This window comes from Lampris incognitus, chromosome 17 (assembly GCF_029633865.1).
Source record: "Lampris incognitus isolate fLamInc1 chromosome 17, fLamInc1.hap2, whole genome shotgun sequence".
Lineage (NCBI taxonomy): Eukaryota > Metazoa > Chordata > Actinopteri > Lampriformes > Lampridae > Lampris > Lampris incognitus.
The window spans coordinates 28,334,301-28,353,234 of NC_079227.1; the positions used below are offsets into that span (position 1 = coordinate 28,334,301).

Here is an 18,934-nt window from a genome sequence, read left to right on the forward strand (position 1 = left end):
TGTGACATCAAAACATTTATCAACTGTAACACTATGTTTGTTGTGTACGGTTTATGTCGTACCTTTGGTTGCTTTTACATAGGCCAGACAGAGATGACTGAAAGACAGTCTCCGAGTCTCTTGCTATCAGAAAAGATAATGTGGATGACCTAGGCTAATGGATGGCTAAGCACTTTTATAATGTCTATAACAGTAATCCAGACCGCCATATGGTTGAAGACCTAGAAACCATCAAAAAGAACATTTGGGGTGGTGACCATCTGAAATTATTATTGCAGAGAGAAACTTTTTATATATATACCAAATGCAGGCCACAGCATACCCAGGACTAAATAAAGAAATTGATTTCAGTCCTTTTTTGTAGCTGTTCTGGTGCCTATGTTGCTGTAGATGGGTATATATTGTGGTTGTTTTTTGTCTTGGTGTCTGTGCATCCATTTTTCCCCCCCTCACTATATTTTGCTCTCATTTTTTTTCCTCCTTCTATACCTTTAGTAGAGCCATCTAGTTGTCACACGTTGCATTTGTCACCTGTGAGTTCATTGGCTTTCTGCTCCACGAGATTGCAGTGAACTACTAAGGGGGAAACTGAGGGTTACACCCAGAAGAAGGCTGTTTGTGGTGCTATGCGTGGGCAGTAACTCACATAGATATTATTAGATATTGTATTTTAACATGCACAAGTAATTTCTATGCTTTTAAGACTTTCACTGTGAAATAGTCATCCGAATAAAGGCTTTCATACCTTTTGCCAGAAGAGTGCCTTGGACCCTTCTTCTCTTGTGTTCCCTACCAAAGAAGAGCACCTTCATCGCACTTTGTTTGACCTTCTGAGCTCTCCGGAGCTTTCTTTCTGAAGATACAGTTTTCTCACTTGAGAAGGGGTTTTAAAGTAACCCCAGTGACCATCTGCAGCACGTACAAAACAAGCGGTTTACTCGATATTTAGCATGGACGAAAACATCCATCCATCCATCCATCCATTATCTTAACTGATTGTCCTGTTCACAGGGTCGCGAAAACAGCCACTGATTATTGCCTTCACGGAGGAAACAACTGGGATGTTCTCGGAGTCTGTTAGATAACGCTGTTATCTTCTGGCTGCTCTGATACCACAAGGTCAAAGCTCTGCCTGTGCACTTGAAAGTTTGAGTGTGCATTTTTACGTTGTTGACAAAAACGGATTTTTGTAGTATATAACAAATATGTTCACATGTACCCGCTGAATATGTAAAATTAATCTTTTTCTAAAACAAAGAGAAATAAAAATAATTGTGTTAGTGTCATCAGTTGCCATGTGCTAGGATCAATATAGGCTACACAATGCAATCTCAAATATTTGCAGTTCACTTTGTTTTGAGGCTCTGGGGAGAAGCAAGGAAACCTTTCAGACATCCTTTGGCCAGGCCTGCGCAGTCTTTCAGCATCTGGTCTTTTGGAGTCAAACATGTACTCCGCGTACAAAGAGTAGGACGCACTCAAGAGTCAAAACCTCACGCCTCATCCCACGCTCGCATACACTTACAGCACGCACACACTCCCACCTGCGCCCTTAGAACCCCCCCCCAAAAAAAACACCACATTATTTACCATGCAGAAACGGCTCGGTTTGACTCCGTGTCGTCCCGTCCTCTATCTTTTCCGCTCTGACCCCTCCCCTAGTAACAAGAAAACATCAAACAGTGCACTGGGCGGCCACTGCTAATCCCTCTCCCCTCCTTTTCTCAGCCCTCTTCTCTCCCTCTGCTTTCCCAGGACGTTTGCCAAGGTTACATGAGATGGAAGGGAAGGGGGGGGGGGAGAGCGGAGACAAAGAGACGGGAGGGGAGGGACATGTAGAATGCATGAGCAGCAATCCTGAGGAGAGAGTGTGTGTGTGAGAGAGAGAGAGAGAGAGAATCGCTTTTTCAGCTTGGCAGCTGCATTTTTTTTGTGTGTGTGTGTGTGTGTGGTTGCCTGTGTGTGACTATTATTGCAGGAACCTTCTTGGGTTCCTTCACATCACAGGGCAGCCGTGGTACAAAGGTTTCCAATGCTGGTTACTCAACCAGAGACTGCACAAGGAGTAACAAAACAAGGCGAGAGGAATATAAGGGGAGAGAGAGAGAGAAGAGGAGGACCTGCAAGGCTCTTGAAGAAGCAGAGCGGGAGAGAGAGAGAGGGGTGGAGGTTGGCTTGACTTGGTCTGACGTGGTCCCCGGCCAAGGAGGACTTTCACAATGCTAGGGTTGACCTGTAGACTTGAGTTCATGGTGCAGTACTGAGGCACCGAACACAGCTACTGCATGAGGACACAGCCTTCACGGTCACATTTAAGTGTCGCCTTGACTTTGGTTTGTTGTCAGTTCATAACCAGAGAGCTGACATGCAGAATGTACCGGAAGAGTGGAGAGAGGGACGGGACGAGGAAAGAAGTGATAGTGACGTCCAGCCATGGGACGGGGAGACCTTATTCCGGAAAAAGAGCCACGCTGGGGATTCGAAACCATCCATGAAACAAAGAGGGATCGGAGAAACCAACGGACAGTGCAACAGAAACGAAGAGACGGGCAAAAAGAATGAGAGGGAGACAGATAAAGAGACGCTGATGATGGAGCTGACCCGGCTTGTGCAGAAGACGCTGAAGGAGAGCACTTGGTGGGAGAGGAGGGGTGTTGACTGCAGCATCCTGGCAGGAGCCTTCCTCTGCCTGCCACCTGGTAAGACACGGGACACCTCATAAATCTCATTGTGGCTGATGATGAGGAAGGTGACAGACCGCCTTTACAAATTTGCACTGTCCTGTGTGTTTCTGTGAATACAGATGAGATAAAAACAAGCAGCATGAGGGTGCAAATAATGAAACTGGATGTTGCTTTTTCTTGTTTTTAGGACTAGAATTTTATATGACCAGATATGTGATGGACTAGATGACAGAATTTTTAAAAGGGTGAAATTTCCATTGCAGGAGAATGGTCTCCTTTATGAATTTAATGCAGTAGTAAATATGTAAGGACTACTTAAATGCCAGCTTGCAAATATGAAAAAAAAAGAAGAAAATAGAAAAAGCATTCCAGTTTTTCAACTCTAGTTTTGTCATTATCGGTGCATACAGACACAGCGTCCAGTACTTCACCCCTATCTAGGTCACCGACGGTCAAGCACTGACCTCAATTACGCCAAGTGCGTGGTGTTGACTGGTGTCACTTGAGCGCTGGACGTGACAGCTTAATAGCGACATAATGTGAAACCTTGCCACAGTAGAGGATCCATTAGTAATCTGGCCTCCTAGAAGTCGCCCTTCCTAAAGCCACGCTGCGCAATTCTTCCAAACACACCTGCTGTTGCAGCTGCAGCAGCACAACAACAGTGCAATGCTTCCGCTATGGCAGTGTCTATAGTTACAATATTTTTAGCTTAACTCATGTTGGGGTTACATGCTTTCCCGTAATAGAGAAGTAAGATATTACATGTGTCATAGGAAAAGCATTCCAGACACAAACGCTCATTTAACACAGGAAATGTTTAATGGGCCACAATGCAGCACTTTGACCCGAGAAGCAACATGTTATTGCGTAATGTTGATTGTATGTGAACCCATTGAAACTAGGTGGTGCCGTATATTAGTGACATGTTTTCTCTGGGAAAGGACTGCAACCACCGTGGCACCTGAACCGAGTCCTTATAGAAACTCCAAGTAGACTCATCAGGTTGTCGCATTAGATGTTAGTATGGTTAAAAAGCCCAACACCTATGGAGCTGCAGCCACCCTAGCTGACATTTGGCCCCGGATATGAGTCCCAGTGGCTTAGCACGAGTTTTACATCGATTGTTAGTAAATGTGCCAAAACGAACAAAGACGAAACGAAAGGGGAATACAGAGCCGAACTGCCAATAAATTAATATCCAGGAAGCTAATCGTGCCTTGCAGTGTCATTCTGAAAACCCAACAGGAAAGCATTTTGAATTCCACTGTGTCCCAGTTTATGGTTCCTTCTCCCCTGATGTCAATGGAAGAATTGGAAAAGAAATACAATAAAAATCCCCTTTTCTGCAAAAGAAAAGGCATCCATCTCTTAAGCAATAGGGTTGCTTTTCAACTATGTCATGATGCTGAGAGTTATTAATTTATTCAAGGGAAAATTCCATTTCGTCAACTCCTTTTGTTTTCTGAACCAGCTGGCTGAATAACACTTCGCTTACAAAATCTAATTGAGTTATGGCAGTTTTTAAGATTTGTTAGCACAAGTGCCAAAAAATGTGATCAGCAATGAGCGGTAATAGAATCATTTTGACAATATTCATATACTTATTTTTCACAATTCAAGTATATTTGCCAGTACATATCAGAATCCTTTATCCCCGAGGGGAAATTGAGTCATCCATCACATGCCTCATCCATAATATTTTGATTATTATGGATGAGGCATGTGATGGATGACAGAAATGCCACACCTAACTGGGCAGCATTTCTAGTTAGTAGTTGGCAGAAAATAATTTCCTTTGCTAAAATCACATTTTCAGGAATGAGTGCAATTAATCAAAACATGCAGTAAACAAGGTACTGGACGTAACAACTACTTTCAGACAAAATTGACTTCTATTCAGGAGTATAATGTATTCAAGCTGAAACTAGCTAGATTTTGAGCAGTCTACACTTGACTGCAACAGAGCTGGAAGCACAAACTGGAACCCAGCAGATCCCAGAACGTCTTTCCAATGCGCCGTATGATATCGGCTGCAATGCATGGTTGCTACTCTCTCAACTTAGTGCTTCAGACCGAATGACACATAAGACAATGTGAACGAACATATGGCGATGAAATGACCTCAATATATAGATTCCATACATTGCCCAGCTGTTGACAATCTGATGTGTGAATTAGCTTTCAAGTCTTAAAAAGACAGAGTAAGGGGTGTCCGGGTAGCGTAGCGGTCTATTTCGTTGTCTACCAACACAGGGCTCGCTGGTTCGAATCCCCGTGTTACCTCCGGCTTGGTCAGGTGTCCCTACAGACACAATTGGCCGTGTCGGTGGGTGGGAGGCCGGATGTGGGTATGTGTCCTGGTCGCTGCACTAGCACCTCCTCTGGTCAGTCGGGCACCTGTTCAGGGAGGAGGGAGAACTGGGGGGAATAGTGTGATCCTCCCACGCAGTACCTCCCCCTGGCGAAATTCCTCACTGTCAGGTGAAAAGAAGCGGCTGGCGACTCCACATGTATCGGAGGAGTCATGTGGTAGTCTACAGCCCTCCCCGGATCGGCAGAAGGGGTGGAGCAGAGATCGGGACGGCTCGGAAGAGTGGGGCAATTGGCCAGATACAATTGGGGAGAAAAAGGGGGAAAATTCCGGAAAAAAAAAAAGACAGCAAAATAGTTCCTTTACACAAATTCTACGTACTATATTTATATATTACAAAATAGTTTTAAACATGCAATGCCATTTCCTCCTGCAGTACTGTGGTGATATAGTGTACATGCAGCCGTTCCTTGTGGGAGATAAAGTTTCTGTCCTTTACCTGATCTTCACCCCTCTCAGCAGCGACACTCACACCAATGTCACAGCGGAATGTTTGTTAGAGGTTTGTTCAAAGCTATAGGAGATAGTTCATTTGCACTTTCACACAGTGAGGACGGAGAAGGGGGTGCTTTATAACGCACACAGCCTTGAGAATAAGAGAACCTCTTAACAAAGGAGGTCTCTATTCAACAGCGGGGGTGAACGCAAAAAGGTTTAAACAAGGTTGAAAAATGATCACAGAAAGCAACGACAACTACACGAAGAAAAAGGAAGAATTGAGATGAGGATGACAGCTATTAATGACAAAAGTTATGACTTATTTTCTAATTCTTTCGCCAATGCGAACACTGATCCTTTTCTCTTTCCTGTCTTCCTCTTCTTGATGTCACTGTGCTCTCCTGACAGCTTTTCTGCTACTGGGTTCCTCCCAGTTACTCTGGTTTGTAGCTGGGATGCTGCTGATGGGGGTGGCCCATGCAATTATCACCATCAAGGGGACCCACCTCGCCAGCCACGGGGCACTGAGTGAGTCCTCAGCCTGGGGCGAGTTCTGGGCCATCTTCTTCATTGAGGTGAGATGATTTTAATTGACTGAATGACCTGGAAAATGACACAATCTGTGTCATTCCAGTTTAATTGCCTGTGCCATTATCCTGGCACCATTTTTTTTTTGCATACAGCACAAATGTTTGACGTTAAGACATATTTAAACGATCTAAATTAATAGTATGTTATTGGGCACAGAGCGGTTATTACATCAAAGAATATTTATATTGATGTTGAACCAGAAGGCTGTAGAATAATCAATTCAATGAACTTTCAAAGCCAAGAAATCTGGATGTTTACTGATTTCGGTTCACTGACTAAACTAAACAAGGTCAGTCTTTGTTGATCTTTGCCTTTTCACCATCTGGGTTTGCTTATCAGTGCAAATGTAGAAAGAACTAGAAAATGCTCACTGGGGTGAGGCGGGCTTGTCTGTGTTTGCTTGCCCGTCTTGGCAACCAATACCAATACTGATATTCTTACTTCATGATTTCATTACAAATGTTTGTGTCTTCTAACAGTGAGAGTTTTGCTTCAAGGATCATATCAGTGCCCATCTGTGTATGTCTGTCTATTTGTGAATGTGTTCAGATATGCGGCTCATTCACAGCGCGGTCGGGAGTGCAGGCTCACATAAAGATGCACCATGCCCATACGAATGTCATTGGCCTGGGAGACTCCAGCACATGGAAGGTCCCTTTTCTGCCCCGCAGTGTCTACCTGTTCATTGCTCCCCTGGCAGTACCCATCATTACCCCTCTTGCGGCTATGGGTGAGTCTTTTTTCGAAGAAGAACATCTCAAAGTGCAAGCCAGATAAGGCAAGGCTATTTATATAGCACATTTCATACTCAAAGGTAATTCGAAGTGCTTGACATAAAGGCATAAAAAGACATTAAAAAAAGACATACATAAGATGAAAAGATAAATAACAAGAAAAATAAATAAGATAAAAAATTAAAACAGAAATTGAAGGATAATAAAAATATGATAAACAGAGTCAAAGTGATTATTTAGTGAAATGCAGTGATGAACATTAAAGTTTTTAACCTGGATTTAAATGTACTCATGCTTGTAGCAAAGCCAATCTCTTCAGGTAGTTTGTTCCAGTTGTGAGCTGCATAATGACTGAACTCTGCCTCACCATGTTTGGTTTTTACCCTGGGACCTACCAGCAGAGCTTTATATGACCTCAGAGCTCTGGAAAGTTCATATTCTAAAAGCAGGTCACCCCATACTCCAAGAAAACGTGGCTTAAAATTGCCTATTTTTGGCATAGTCGAGCCTATTTTTACTGTCTGGCGTTCATTAGAAAACTTTCATACTGAAGTAAATCAATATGTTGGTGGGCATTACCGATCAAATGCAATCAACACGCAAAACAGACTCCAGGAGAGCAGGCCGCAAATAGACATTGCAACCAGACCCTGTCTCACCTCCGAAAGTGGGAGATAGGGGCGGCAGCAGTGCTTTGGATGCTACACTACTTTATCCTGTGACAGTTGCTCAAACTTGAAATTTTTGGGAAAATTGGTTCATTATTCTACACACTACATGCAGGGATATATAAAGAAGAATCTGTACATTTAATTCGATTCTGCGTTTCACTAGAAGCCAGTTAAGGGATCTGGGAACTGGAGTTACATGTTCAGTCTTCGTAGTCTTCATCAGAACTCTATCAGCATCGTTCTGTATGAGTTGTAGCCGTTTGATAGTTTTTTGGGGAGACTTTTTCCACGTCTTCTTTAGACGTGAAAATCCTGTTATTCTTGCCATGTTTTTAAGATGCTAATATGCTGACTTTGTTACCGTATTTATATGGCTATCAAAATTTTGTTCCGTGTCTGTTAACTACATCCAGATTTCTGGCTTGGCTTGTAGCCTTGATTGACAGGGATCCAAGGTGAGCAATAACTTTTAACCTCTCTTTCCTTGAGCCAAAGACAATGGTCTCAGTTTGATCTTTGTTCATTTGGAGAAAATTCTGGGACATCCGGTCATTAATTTGCTCCAAGCACTGATAAGTTGTATCGAAGGGACCGTAATTATTTGGCAAGAGAGTATTATCTGCGTAGATGTGGCAAGAGAATATGCTGTGTTACAGAACTTGACCTAACAGGAGCATGTAACATTTAAATGGTACTAGCCTGAGGATTGAGCCTTGGGGGACCCCACAATTCATATTCTTGTGATCAGATACATCACAGCCAATTGAAACAAAGTAGTCCCTATCTTGCAAAAAAAATAAAATAAATAAATATTTGAACCAATTTAGGGCAGTTCCGGAAAGCCCAATCCAGTTCTCAAGTCCATCTTGAAGTAGTGCATGGTCAACAGTGCTGAAAGCAGCACTAAGATCAAGTTGTATTAAGACACGGGTTTTGCCACAGTTGGTGTTTAGACAAATGTCATTTAAAACCTTAATAAGCGACAGACATGGGCGCAAGTCCATGAATACTGGGATGGCATCCAGCGCCTTTACCTGTGTCCCCATCCATAGGGTTAGTGGTTGTGTCAGGAAGGGCACCCAATGTAACATTTTGCCAAATCAGTATGCGGATTGACAAGACCATACCATATCGGCCGAGGCCCAGGTTAACAATGGCCACCGTTGGTGCTGTGCCCTCAAATGGTACAGACGGAGACTACAAAATCCGCTGTGGTGACCCCTGTAAAATGCAGAACAAGCTGAAAGAAGAAGTGCAGTTTTTGTGCTGTGTTGGGCCTGAAATCCCAACTGATTTGTGGCTGATAGAATCAAATTGTGACATGGATGCTAAGCCGTTATGCAAATATGTAGGTGGCCCAATGTTATCGTCTGCCATAGCTGTACTGATGATCTGTCTAATGTTTTCAATTTTATCACTATAAAAGTTGGCATATTCATTATATTTATCTATGGAAAGAAACTCAGGTGGTATAGACCCTTTTATAACCTATGTCACACATAGCATGCGCGTGCATTTTGGCAGCAAAAGAGGCAATTTCTCCATCTCCAATCAATGCAGAGTGCAAGTGGATTTTTGATCGATTGATATTTACATTTTTAAAATGTCATCTTGTTGTGTCGTGGGTTGCCAGAACAGGTCCAGCAAAACGAAAGATGTGAATTTCTACCACATTCCATCGGGGAAAAGACAGCTCAATGCAAACAGGTGAAGATTGTGGCTACAAGCAATAAAACGAGTCTAGATAAATAAATAAGTGGCTATCATAACATCCATCCCTTCTATCCATTATCTAAATTGCTTATCCTGCTCTCAGGGTCGCTGGAGCCTATTCCAGCAGTCACTGGGCGGCAGGCAGGGAGACACCCTGGACAGGCTGCCAGGCCATCAAAGGGTGCTATCATAACAAATAGAAGTTATATTGTAGCATAAATAAGGGTTATAGCATACAATTGTAAGGTCGCAAATAATAAAATCATTTTTTTGCTGCTAAAATGTGCACGCATACTAAATCACGTGATCACTGTTGACCAACTGTAAAAGGGTCTATTGTTGCTGGGGGATTTGTCAGCTTATCAACAGTAGCACAACAAAATCTGTGCTTTGTTAATATTGTTAGCGGAAAAAAAAAAACATTCTTTAGACTCTCAAGTCTAGGTTATAGAGACAGTTTTTCCTTATAAATGTCATAGCTAACGTTTTGTTTTTTGCCATTTACACTCAGCTTTCCTGCAATCCCTTTTTGGGATGTTTACAGAGGGAGCATTGCTTCCAAGGTGCTTTTTGCTTATCAGAGAAATCAACCTTGACTTGTGCTAATGGCACCAATTGTGCTTTCAATTTTACAACAAAATGATCTAAGAGCTCGTCAACAGAATTAGAGGCAGGAGCTGGTAACACGGACATGGCCTGGATGAAGTCAGTATTAGTATTCTCATTGGTGAACCGCTTTATGACTGAACCTGTTCTAGTATGGATGATGGGAGTAACAGACATATTGGGGGGGGGGGGAGTGAGTTATCAGATAGCGCAAGGTCCATTACATCAATCATTGAGTTCCACAAACAAAACAATGATTGATAGAGATGATTAAGTCCAAGGTATAACCTTTGTTATGTGTTGGCACTTTGACATGTTGAGCTAGCTAATCCAAAGATTTCCAGAATGGTAAAAAGTTTCTTGGTGCTACTGCCATTGGGGTTGTCAATACGAACGAAAGACAATAATTCAGCAAGATCTCCAACAAAAAAAAGAAGAAAAAAAAAGAAAAGAAAAAACCTGGCAGAATATTTCAGCGGCCTATAGATAGTATTAAAACTCGAGGGAAACATTTCAATAAAACAGAAAGCTATTCAAGAGAAGTAAAATCTCCAAAACACGTCTGCCTGCACAGGAATTCATCCATGAATAAGAGAGCTACCCCACCTCCTCTCTTATTACCCTCTTACAACGTTCATAAAATTACAATTTGGAGGGGGTGTCTCAATTAAACTTGCTACACTGTTATCTTTGTTTACTAAAATCATGTTTCAGTTCAAAACATGAAATCAAGATTGATTAATAATGAGGTCATTAACAAAGTGTGTTGTTTGTGAGAGATGTGAAATTAAATGATGCAATTTGAATTATGAACTTCTTGGCAGGGTCTGAGACAAATGGTTTTGTTTTTGCAGAGTGATAGATACCAGATTTAAGACATTAGCCTTCTGGAAAGGGTGTTCTGTTCTCCTTCTGTTCCAGGACAAGAGTAACAGGCATAGCCTTGAGACATAAGCTTACACTCTATACCACAGTTCCAAGTGCTATAATTAATCCAGAAAATAAGAGGGAGCCCTTATATGATTCAATCAGGAACAGCTGGGAAACTGAACCCCTCCACATGTTTAAAGAATGGGCCCCACATCTTATTGAATTTATTTATCGACTCCCAGACCCTATGTCTTATCTTCTCAAGTTTGATATGGTTAAGAACATGAACAACCCAAAGGTTGTGAGAAGAGGGTATGAAGATTTCCATTTCAGAAGGATTAAGCTTACCTCCGGCTTGGTTGGGCGTCCCTACAGACACAATTGGCCGTGTCTGTGGGTGGGAAGCCGGATGTGGGTGTGTGTCCTGGTCGCCGCACTAGCGCCTCCTCTGGTCGGTCGGGGCGCCTGTTTGGGGGGAAGGGAGAACGGAAGGGAATAGCGTGATCCTCTCACGCGCTATGTCCCCCTGGTGAAACTCCTCTTGCATTGTATGAGCCCATGTGTGGCACAGATAGAAGATGTATGCATTCCACTAAGAGCTTTTTTCCAGAGCTCTTCTGTAATTTCCTCTCCAAGATCATTCTTGACAACATGCCTTTCAATTTAGGGATAGGTGTAAGAAAGCAATCCAAAGGCGTAATCTCAGGCTGGTAAGGGAACTGAGGATTTATTGCTTGATAAAACTATAAAATTGTCGTTAACTAAAAAAAGTGATGTCTAGGAAGATTATACTGCTGGAAGGAGGCAAAGGTATTATCAAGATAAATGTTTTAGAATGTTTGGATTCCAAGATTGGACAAAATTTTAAATGCACCATCAATCAAGAACGGGGGAAAGACGTGGTTTGCTGTTAATGGAGCAGAAGATGAAAATGTTTGAAAGCCAAAACAGCGTCTAAATTGATTTCAGATAGGTTTAAATTATTATGTCTTGATGCATGCTCAATAATCCAGGTAAGAAAATCCCAGAAAGTTGAATCACTTCATCTGGATACAAGATTTATTAGGAGAAATTTTTCATCACTCAGCTAAGTGACTTTCATCAGACTCAGCTGACTGCAGGTATCCCCCAACCTTATAAACAACTGACCTTTGACATGTATATAAGGGAAACCAAACAGACACTGGCCAAGAGGATGGCACAACACAGGAGCGCTCATCTACAAGCCAGTGGCAACACTTTCAAGGATGAGGATGTGCACATCCTTGATAGGGAGGAATGCTGGTTTGAACGAGGAGTCAAAGAGGCCGTCTATGTGAAGAGGGGACAACTTTACCTGAGGAGATATAATCATACTCATGTATGATTATGTTGTCACGTACATTTTACATACATTACGCAAGATGTACATAAGATGTAGATAAGATGTGTGATGTGTAGTTGAATAAAGCTTTATGAAAAGACGGATTGCTGTAAGAACTGGGTTCTTATTCTCACCAATGTTGTTAGCAAAATTGCCACGACACTGGCTAATTTGAAAATCTGGTTTCGGGCTGGAAAGTAGTGAACTCTGACCATGAATGGACGAGGTAGTTTGCCATCTTTCGGTTTTGTGTGTAGGGAGCGATGGGCATTATCGAGTAAGGGCTTGTCCTCCAGACTGAGTAGTTGTTGCAAAAAAATTGGGCCATAAAGTCGATGGCACGAGGGCCCTCTGTGGCTTCTGAGATGCCTGCCTTGCAGATGTTGTTCCTCCTAGATCTGGCTTCCAGATGCTCACAATTGATGTCCAGCCACTTGTGTTCGGTAGTCAGCGTAGCCCCTGTTGACTCCACCTTGGTTATACAGGCGCTGTGATCAATGGACGCCCATTCCAGCTCTTGTTATAGTTCCACCCTGGGAGTCCATCTTTTGTTGTAGAGTCAACCAAATTCTTCAGCTCCTCTTTGATGGAAGATATCTCTGCATGTAATGTGTAGAATAATGAACCAATTTTCCCCAAAATTTCAAGTTTGAGCAATTGTCATGGGATAAAGTAGTGTAGCATCCAAAGCACTGCTGGCGCCCCTATCTCCCACCTTCGGAGGTGAGGCAGGGTCTGGTTGCAATGTCTGTTTGCGGCCTGCGCTCCTGGAGTCTGTTTTGCGTGTTGATTGCATTTGATCGGTAATGCCCACCAACGTATTGATTTACTTCAGTATGAAAGTTTTCCAATGAACTCCAGACAGTAAAAAATAGGCGCGACTATGCCAAAAATAGGCAATTTTAAGCCACATTTTTTTGGAGTATGGGGAGACACATCTTGCCTGCTTGACATACCAGAAGCCCCCCAGCCCCCCCGATAACGGAACATCAAGGAGAGTCATCACTGTCAGAGCAGGGACCAAAGACATCTCAGCAACCTTCAGCCAGCAGACACGGTGCAGCCCGGGTGTGGGTGGGAGGCAGCGGGGGCCGGGGCAGAGGTTGGGAATTGAGCTTGGTTACAGCAATCACCAGATGTTCTCTGGGAATGCCAAGCGAGGGAAACCAGGAGAGAGTGAGAGGGGTAGGTTGTATGTGCCTGGTCGTTGGCCAACTGGCACTGGGGGTCCAGATTAAAATAGGAACATAGCTTGGCGCCAACCTGGGATACAATGTTTTGCTCGTCTCACTGTGTATGTTTCTAGAAGAGTCTCCCATAATTAAGGTGCATGGTTCCAGCATTTACAACATTGGGATCCCATGATTTGGTTGCTTGTCCAAACGAGTCCTTTCACACTTTGGTGAAAGTTGTTATTGTTCCTTCTTAGGCCTGTGAATGGCATCAGCCTCAATTTCCGGCAGGTGGCTCATACCTGTTCTCAGGGCATAAAGTTGGTGACTGTGGCTTGTGTGTAGCTCGTTTAGTTGGCTCAGCGTCCGGTGTAGCTCCCTGAGCGGAGACCCAGTCAAAGACAGTGTGTCAGCAAGTCTATTTTATTTTTCCAGTGAAAATATTTTACATTCCAGCCCAGCAATCTTCTGTAGTAGTCTGGAACAGGCTGAGCATCTTGATGGGTCCGGGGAGTGAGGGTCCAGAGTCATCCCATAATCCATCGGTTGTAATATCAATAAGCTGCTCTACGGAGAGGTGGCATATGAGAAGTTGAAAAAGTGAGCGATCACAACTTTTAGACATTATAATCCTGAGGATCCATTTTCTCCACAGACACCACTGTTAATGGTTTAGGTACCAAAGCAGGAAAAATAGGAAAATATTGACAGAAACTGGAACTAAGCAGAGAGCAAAGTGATAAAGTCAAATTATCAATCAATCAAAACTATTTGGATAGCACGTTTTGTACATTCAATGCAATTCAATGAGCTTAACATGAAGTCAAAGTGCACAAATAAAAATTAGGTAATGATAATAGAAGCAAACAAACAGAATGAAGGGGATGTAAAGAAAAGAAAATAAAGATAGCAAAATTAAAAGTAAAACCTAAACCTCAATAAAGTAGAAGAAATGTTAAAAAATAAGTATACACAAATGACATGATGGACCTGTAATTGGTCAACAGCAAATTAGTGGCTGTTATGAAAGTAAAGGATTGGTCAGCCTTCGGTTAACACACAGTTAAATTCAGTTAATATCCGTTTGTTTACCTCTGCTAAGGTGAATAGATCAAGAAAAAAAAAGTCATGCTTATTTGCTGATTATTAGTAGATAGCCGAGATAGATTTTTGTGTTTTTAACAACTTCGATCTTTAAGGTGTAAATTGATTCTCATGGCTGTGATGGCGTCTGATTCTCTGGTTGCAGGTCAACTCAGAGGCCACACTCTGACTCAGGCTGTAAGGACCATGTTCATGATGGCGCTGGGTCTGTATTCCCAGTACTGGCTGCTGGTCAATGTCTCCGGGTTCCAGTCACCATACAGCACTTTGCTCTGCATGCTAGTGTGCAGGGCGATGTTCTCATTGCCCTACATCCACGTCAATATTTTCCAGGTGAGTACGCAGTCGGACGTCCTGTAAACAAGACGCATCGATATATTTTCTCTGGAAAAACACAAAGATGTCGACAACTGATGTGCTCGCGTTCACGATACCTGCACAGCATAACAGCAAGGCTCGTGCGCATACATTGAAATCTATTCTTCAGAACTGAACAGAAGCGCCAGTCATGTCAGTTCATGCAGAATATTTGGGGCAAACTATGAGGGTCCCTTTTGTCTCGGTGTGGTCTTTTGGAGCGAGAGCCTTTCAATGCAACATTGTGTCATGAAAGATCTCACCAGGAATTTCAGACGAACAGTCAGTCAGCGAAAGGGGCAAAATGAAGTAATTCATGCATGAATTTCTCCCAGATGGAGACTCGCTCCTACTGTACGTTTCATTGTGTATTGTTCCGCAGTGTTTGAAGATGGATTAGTAAATGTGATTTCTGGCTCTAAAGACTCCTGTAGAGGGAAATGCTTGTTGTTGTGGGTGGAGTTGGGCAGAAAAGAATAACTCAGTCCTCTGCTATTTCTTTGTTAATATCGTTGGCCATTGTTCCACCTTTTATGTCCCGGTGTCAGCATTTCTTCTATTTTGTTTTAGTAGTGGGACCTGAAAATAATTTTGCTTTTGTTCGACTGGTTTTGGTCAGTCAAGTCTAAACAGATAATATAAAAATGAAAATAAATTTTGCTTTCAAAGAAGGATTTGGTATCCCTCTCACTGGTCCCATGTTGTTTAGTTTTTATGTTTTAAGGTTTTTTATGGGCGGCATGGTGGCACAGTGGTTAGCGCGGTCGACTCACAGCTAGAAGGTCCTGGGTTTGAACCTAGGGATTGTCCAATCTTGGGGGGGGGGTCATCCCAGGTGTCCTCTGTGTGGAGTTTGCATGTTCTCCCCGTATCCGTGTAGGTTTCCTCCCACAGTCCAAAGACATGTAGGTCAGGTGAATCAGCCATACTAAATTGTCCCTAGGTGTCCCTGTCATGGACTGATGGCCTGTCCAGGGTGTCTCCCCGCCTGCTGTCCAATGACTGCTGGGATAGGCTCCAGCATCCCGTGACCCTGATTGGGATAAGCAGCTTGGATAATGGATGGATGGACAAGGATTTTAAAGTCCAAAAGATGAAAAGTTGACTATGATTATTTCTCATTGAGGTTGAAGAGTTTAATGAATGCAAGAGAAAGTCAAAGTCTATTAAGTAACAAAGCCGACATAAAAGTACACGGAGAAGCACTAATCTCTAAATTCCTGAGGAAACTGGGATTGTCATAATGATTTATACTGAGCCCATAACACTCTTTTAAAGATAATACTGTAGTTATGTAGTTTCAACCATAAAACAATCATCAGACTTCAGTTTCCATGACCTAGTATCATTCTATAAATTGGATATTGTTGCCCGTATGATAAATTGATACTTTTTACGTTAATTTGATACATCTGATGTACATCTTATCCAAACTTAATGGCAGGCTGATTTAAATCAGTTATGAAAACCAGTCCACTAAGTCCCGCTCTGTTGTTTTCATGTAGAAAGAGGTACAGATAGGGCGTCTGGTTGGCATGGCAGTCTATTCCATTGCCTGCCAACACGGGGCTTGCCGGTTCGAATCCCCATGTTACCTCCAGCTTGGTCAGGTCTCAGCCGTGTCTGTGGGTGGGAAGCCGGATGTTATGTGTACTGGTCACTGCGCTAGTGCCTCCTCCGGTCGGTCAGGGTGCCTGTTCAGGGGGAAGGGGGAACTGGGGGGAGTAGCGTGATCCTCCCATGCGCTACGTCCCTCTAGAAAAACCCCTCACTGTCAGGTGAAAAGAAGTGTCTGGCGACTCCACATGTATCGGAGGAGACATGTGGTAGTCTGCAGGCCTCCCCAGATTGGCAGAGGGGGTGGAGAAGTGACTGAGATGGCTCGGAAGAGTGGGGTAATTGGCTGGATACAATTGGGGAGAAATAGGGGGGAAGAAAGAGGTACAGATGTGTAGGGTACATGTGTAATCAGCATATATCTTAATATCCCTTACTGACCTCATACTGTTTGTTAGTGCAGGTTATTGCCTTGGTGAGCATTAGCCCCCCCCCTCCCCCCACACTGAAACTTGTGTCTTGCTGCAAAAAGACTAAAACCTGTGTCCTACTCACAGCACATTGGCCTTCCCATGTTCTCCAACACCCAGCGGCCAAAGAGGATCTACCAGATGACCCACGGTGTCCTGAACCTGCCCCGCAATCTCCTGCTAGACTGGACATTTGGGCACTCGCTCATCAACTGCCACGTGGAACACCATCTCTTCCCTTTCTTATCTGATAATATGTGCTTAAAGGTACAACAAACAGCTCTTTTCTTTTACATTACCAAAACAAGGTTACCAGTGATATTGATACTGTAAAAGGGTCTTTTTCTCTCTTTACAGGTTGACTTTACTGTAAATATGTAGACTGACCCAAGTTTCTAACGAGATATTTCAGTGAAGAAAAATGTTGCTCGGCTTTATTATAGTCTGCAAAACTCACCCCCCCCCCCCGTTTACTTCCTCTCTCTGCTTTCCGCAACCCACTAGGTGAAGCCTATTGTTTCCAAGTATCTGAGGGAAAAAGAGCTCCCCTACCAGGAGGACAACTACCTTTCCCGGCTGCGCCTTTTCTTTCACAAATACCAGGAACTGATGGTGTTTGCCCCGCCGATAACGGAGCTAGTGGGGGTCCAGTGACGGAGGGAAGACGATGGAAAACGGAGAACGGAGGAGAACTTTCTATTCCAGCTCTTGCTGCTATTCACACCATGACTGCTGCTGCTCAAAAGTAGTATCAGTTGGGATATTTGAATACTTCTTTGTTGGCACATTACGACACGCACAACTTACACTCGGGCAATCTATCACGCACAATGTAAGCTTTAAAGCTATAATCCAATAACTTGGCAACATATGAATCATTATTTAGTTTTTCTAACATAGCAACATTGTAATTCAGGGCTAAAATTAACACGATTATCTACAATCATTTAAAATATCAGCTTAATTCCTCAGATAAATGAAAATACTACTTAAAAGAAAAAAAAGGTAATTCAATTAGTAGCCCATAGACAAAAAACTAGTCAAAGCTGTGATTTGATTCTGTTTAATAAATATTGCATTTAAGTCGATTAATGACAGTTGTCATTTTTGTTTGTGTCAGCACGAGTGTCTATTTTTGCTGCGTCTTTATCGGAAACATACACCGTCATTTGCACTGACAACTGTCTATAAGGATCCAGAGGTGTGTAAAATGAGGTTTTTTTTAAGTTATGAAGTTTCTCAGACTGAAAATTTTTACAAATCAAAGTTTGATTTATTGCCATATCTTTGTTGCTATGCTTTTTATAATTAAAAAGTGAGTTAATTGATTAAAAAAAACCAAAAACAAATTGAAAGTGCAAGAACATACCGTCCATCCATCCATCCATCCATTATCCAAGCTGCTTATCCGAATCCGGGCCGCGGGATGCTTGAGCCCATCCCATCAGTCATTGGGCGGCAGGCGGGGAGACACCCTGGACAGGCCGCCAGTCCATCATAGGGTGCACACACACAAACAAAATTTAGTATGGCTGATTCACCTGACCTACATGTCTTTGGACTGTGGGAGGAAACCGGAGCACCCGGAGGAAACCCACCCAGACATGGGCAGAACATGCAAACTCCACACTGAGGCTGACCCAGGATGACCCCCATGGTTGGACTACCCTGGGGTTCGAACCCAGGACCTGCAAGAACATACCTCCTCGAGCAAATTATAAATGAAATAACAATCCAGAATTTAACCGAGACCTGGTCACTGGATGGCAGTGTTGTACCTGGACTGAGACGACAAAGTGGTCTCCAGATTACAATCACTGTTTGTATTTACATTTAAACCTCCACTTGTACTTTGGAATGAGTCAAATTCAGAGTAAATCGATTGTCAGTCAACAATTCCACCCACTGCCCACAGGTGAAAGCCAAAACAAAGTATATGCAAATGATGAAGGCACTGATAAGTTCAGTTCTATACAGGTAGTTAAATCATGCCAGAGCAGAGAAGCACATTTCAACAATGTAATCAGTAAATTCATCAGGGAAGTAAAGGTCAGTAAATAATCAGTTTACCTGAGTGAAACATCAGGGTAAAGAGCATAAGAGCATACAAAAAGCCAACAGGGGGAATGCAATACTATACCTCACTGTTTCTAATTTGCAATATGAGCCCCGCCTTGTAGCTTCTTTTCCTGAAAGGGGAGGACTGGGATTTTATGAGAAGTGTATGACT

General features: G+C 42.9%; 1 protein-coding gene and 1 long non-coding RNA gene across 2 annotated transcripts; one reads left to right on the forward strand and one right to left on the reverse strand.

Annotated features, from left to right (window-relative positions):
• The first annotated feature begins 1,899 nt into the window (after window positions 1-1,899).
• Window positions 1,900-17,792, forward strand: fads6 (fatty acid desaturase 6). The gene is made up of 6 exons (XM_056297396.1): window positions 1,900-2,699; window positions 5,905-6,071; window positions 6,637-6,817; window positions 14,466-14,653; window positions 16,792-16,971; window positions 17,209-17,792. Exons 1-6 carry the CDS (start codon window positions 2,366-2,368, stop codon window positions 17,356-17,358), a joined length of 1,200 nt encoding a protein of 399 aa, XP_056153371.1. The 5' UTR covers window positions 1,900-2,365; the 3' UTR covers window positions 17,359-17,792.
• On the reverse strand, window positions 15,898-18,837 carry LOC130127683 (uncharacterized). Its single transcript, XR_008811845.1, has 3 exons — window positions 18,775-18,837; window positions 18,074-18,179; window positions 15,898-16,300 (listed from the first exon to the last, which is right to left on the reverse strand). It is a non-coding gene; the product is annotated as an uncharacterized LOC130127683 (long non-coding RNA).
• Window positions 18,838-18,934: the final 97 nt, after the last annotated feature.

What these genes read in the sequence shown, in the direction of transcription:
- fads6 (XM_056297396.1), top strand. Translation starts at nt 2,366, where the DNA reads ATGCAGAATGTACCGGAAGAGTGGAGAGAGGGACGGGACGAGGAAAGA. An exon ending in TACCCCTCTTGCGGCTATGG is followed by an intron (nt 6,818 to 14,465) that starts GTGAGTCTTTTT and finishes CTCTGGTTGCAG; the next exon opens with GTCAACTCAGAGGCCACACT. An exon ending in CTGATAATATGTGCTTAAAG is followed by an intron (nt 16,972 to 17,208) that starts GTACAACAAACA and finishes GCAACCCACTAG; the next exon opens with GTGAAGCCTATTGTTTCCAA.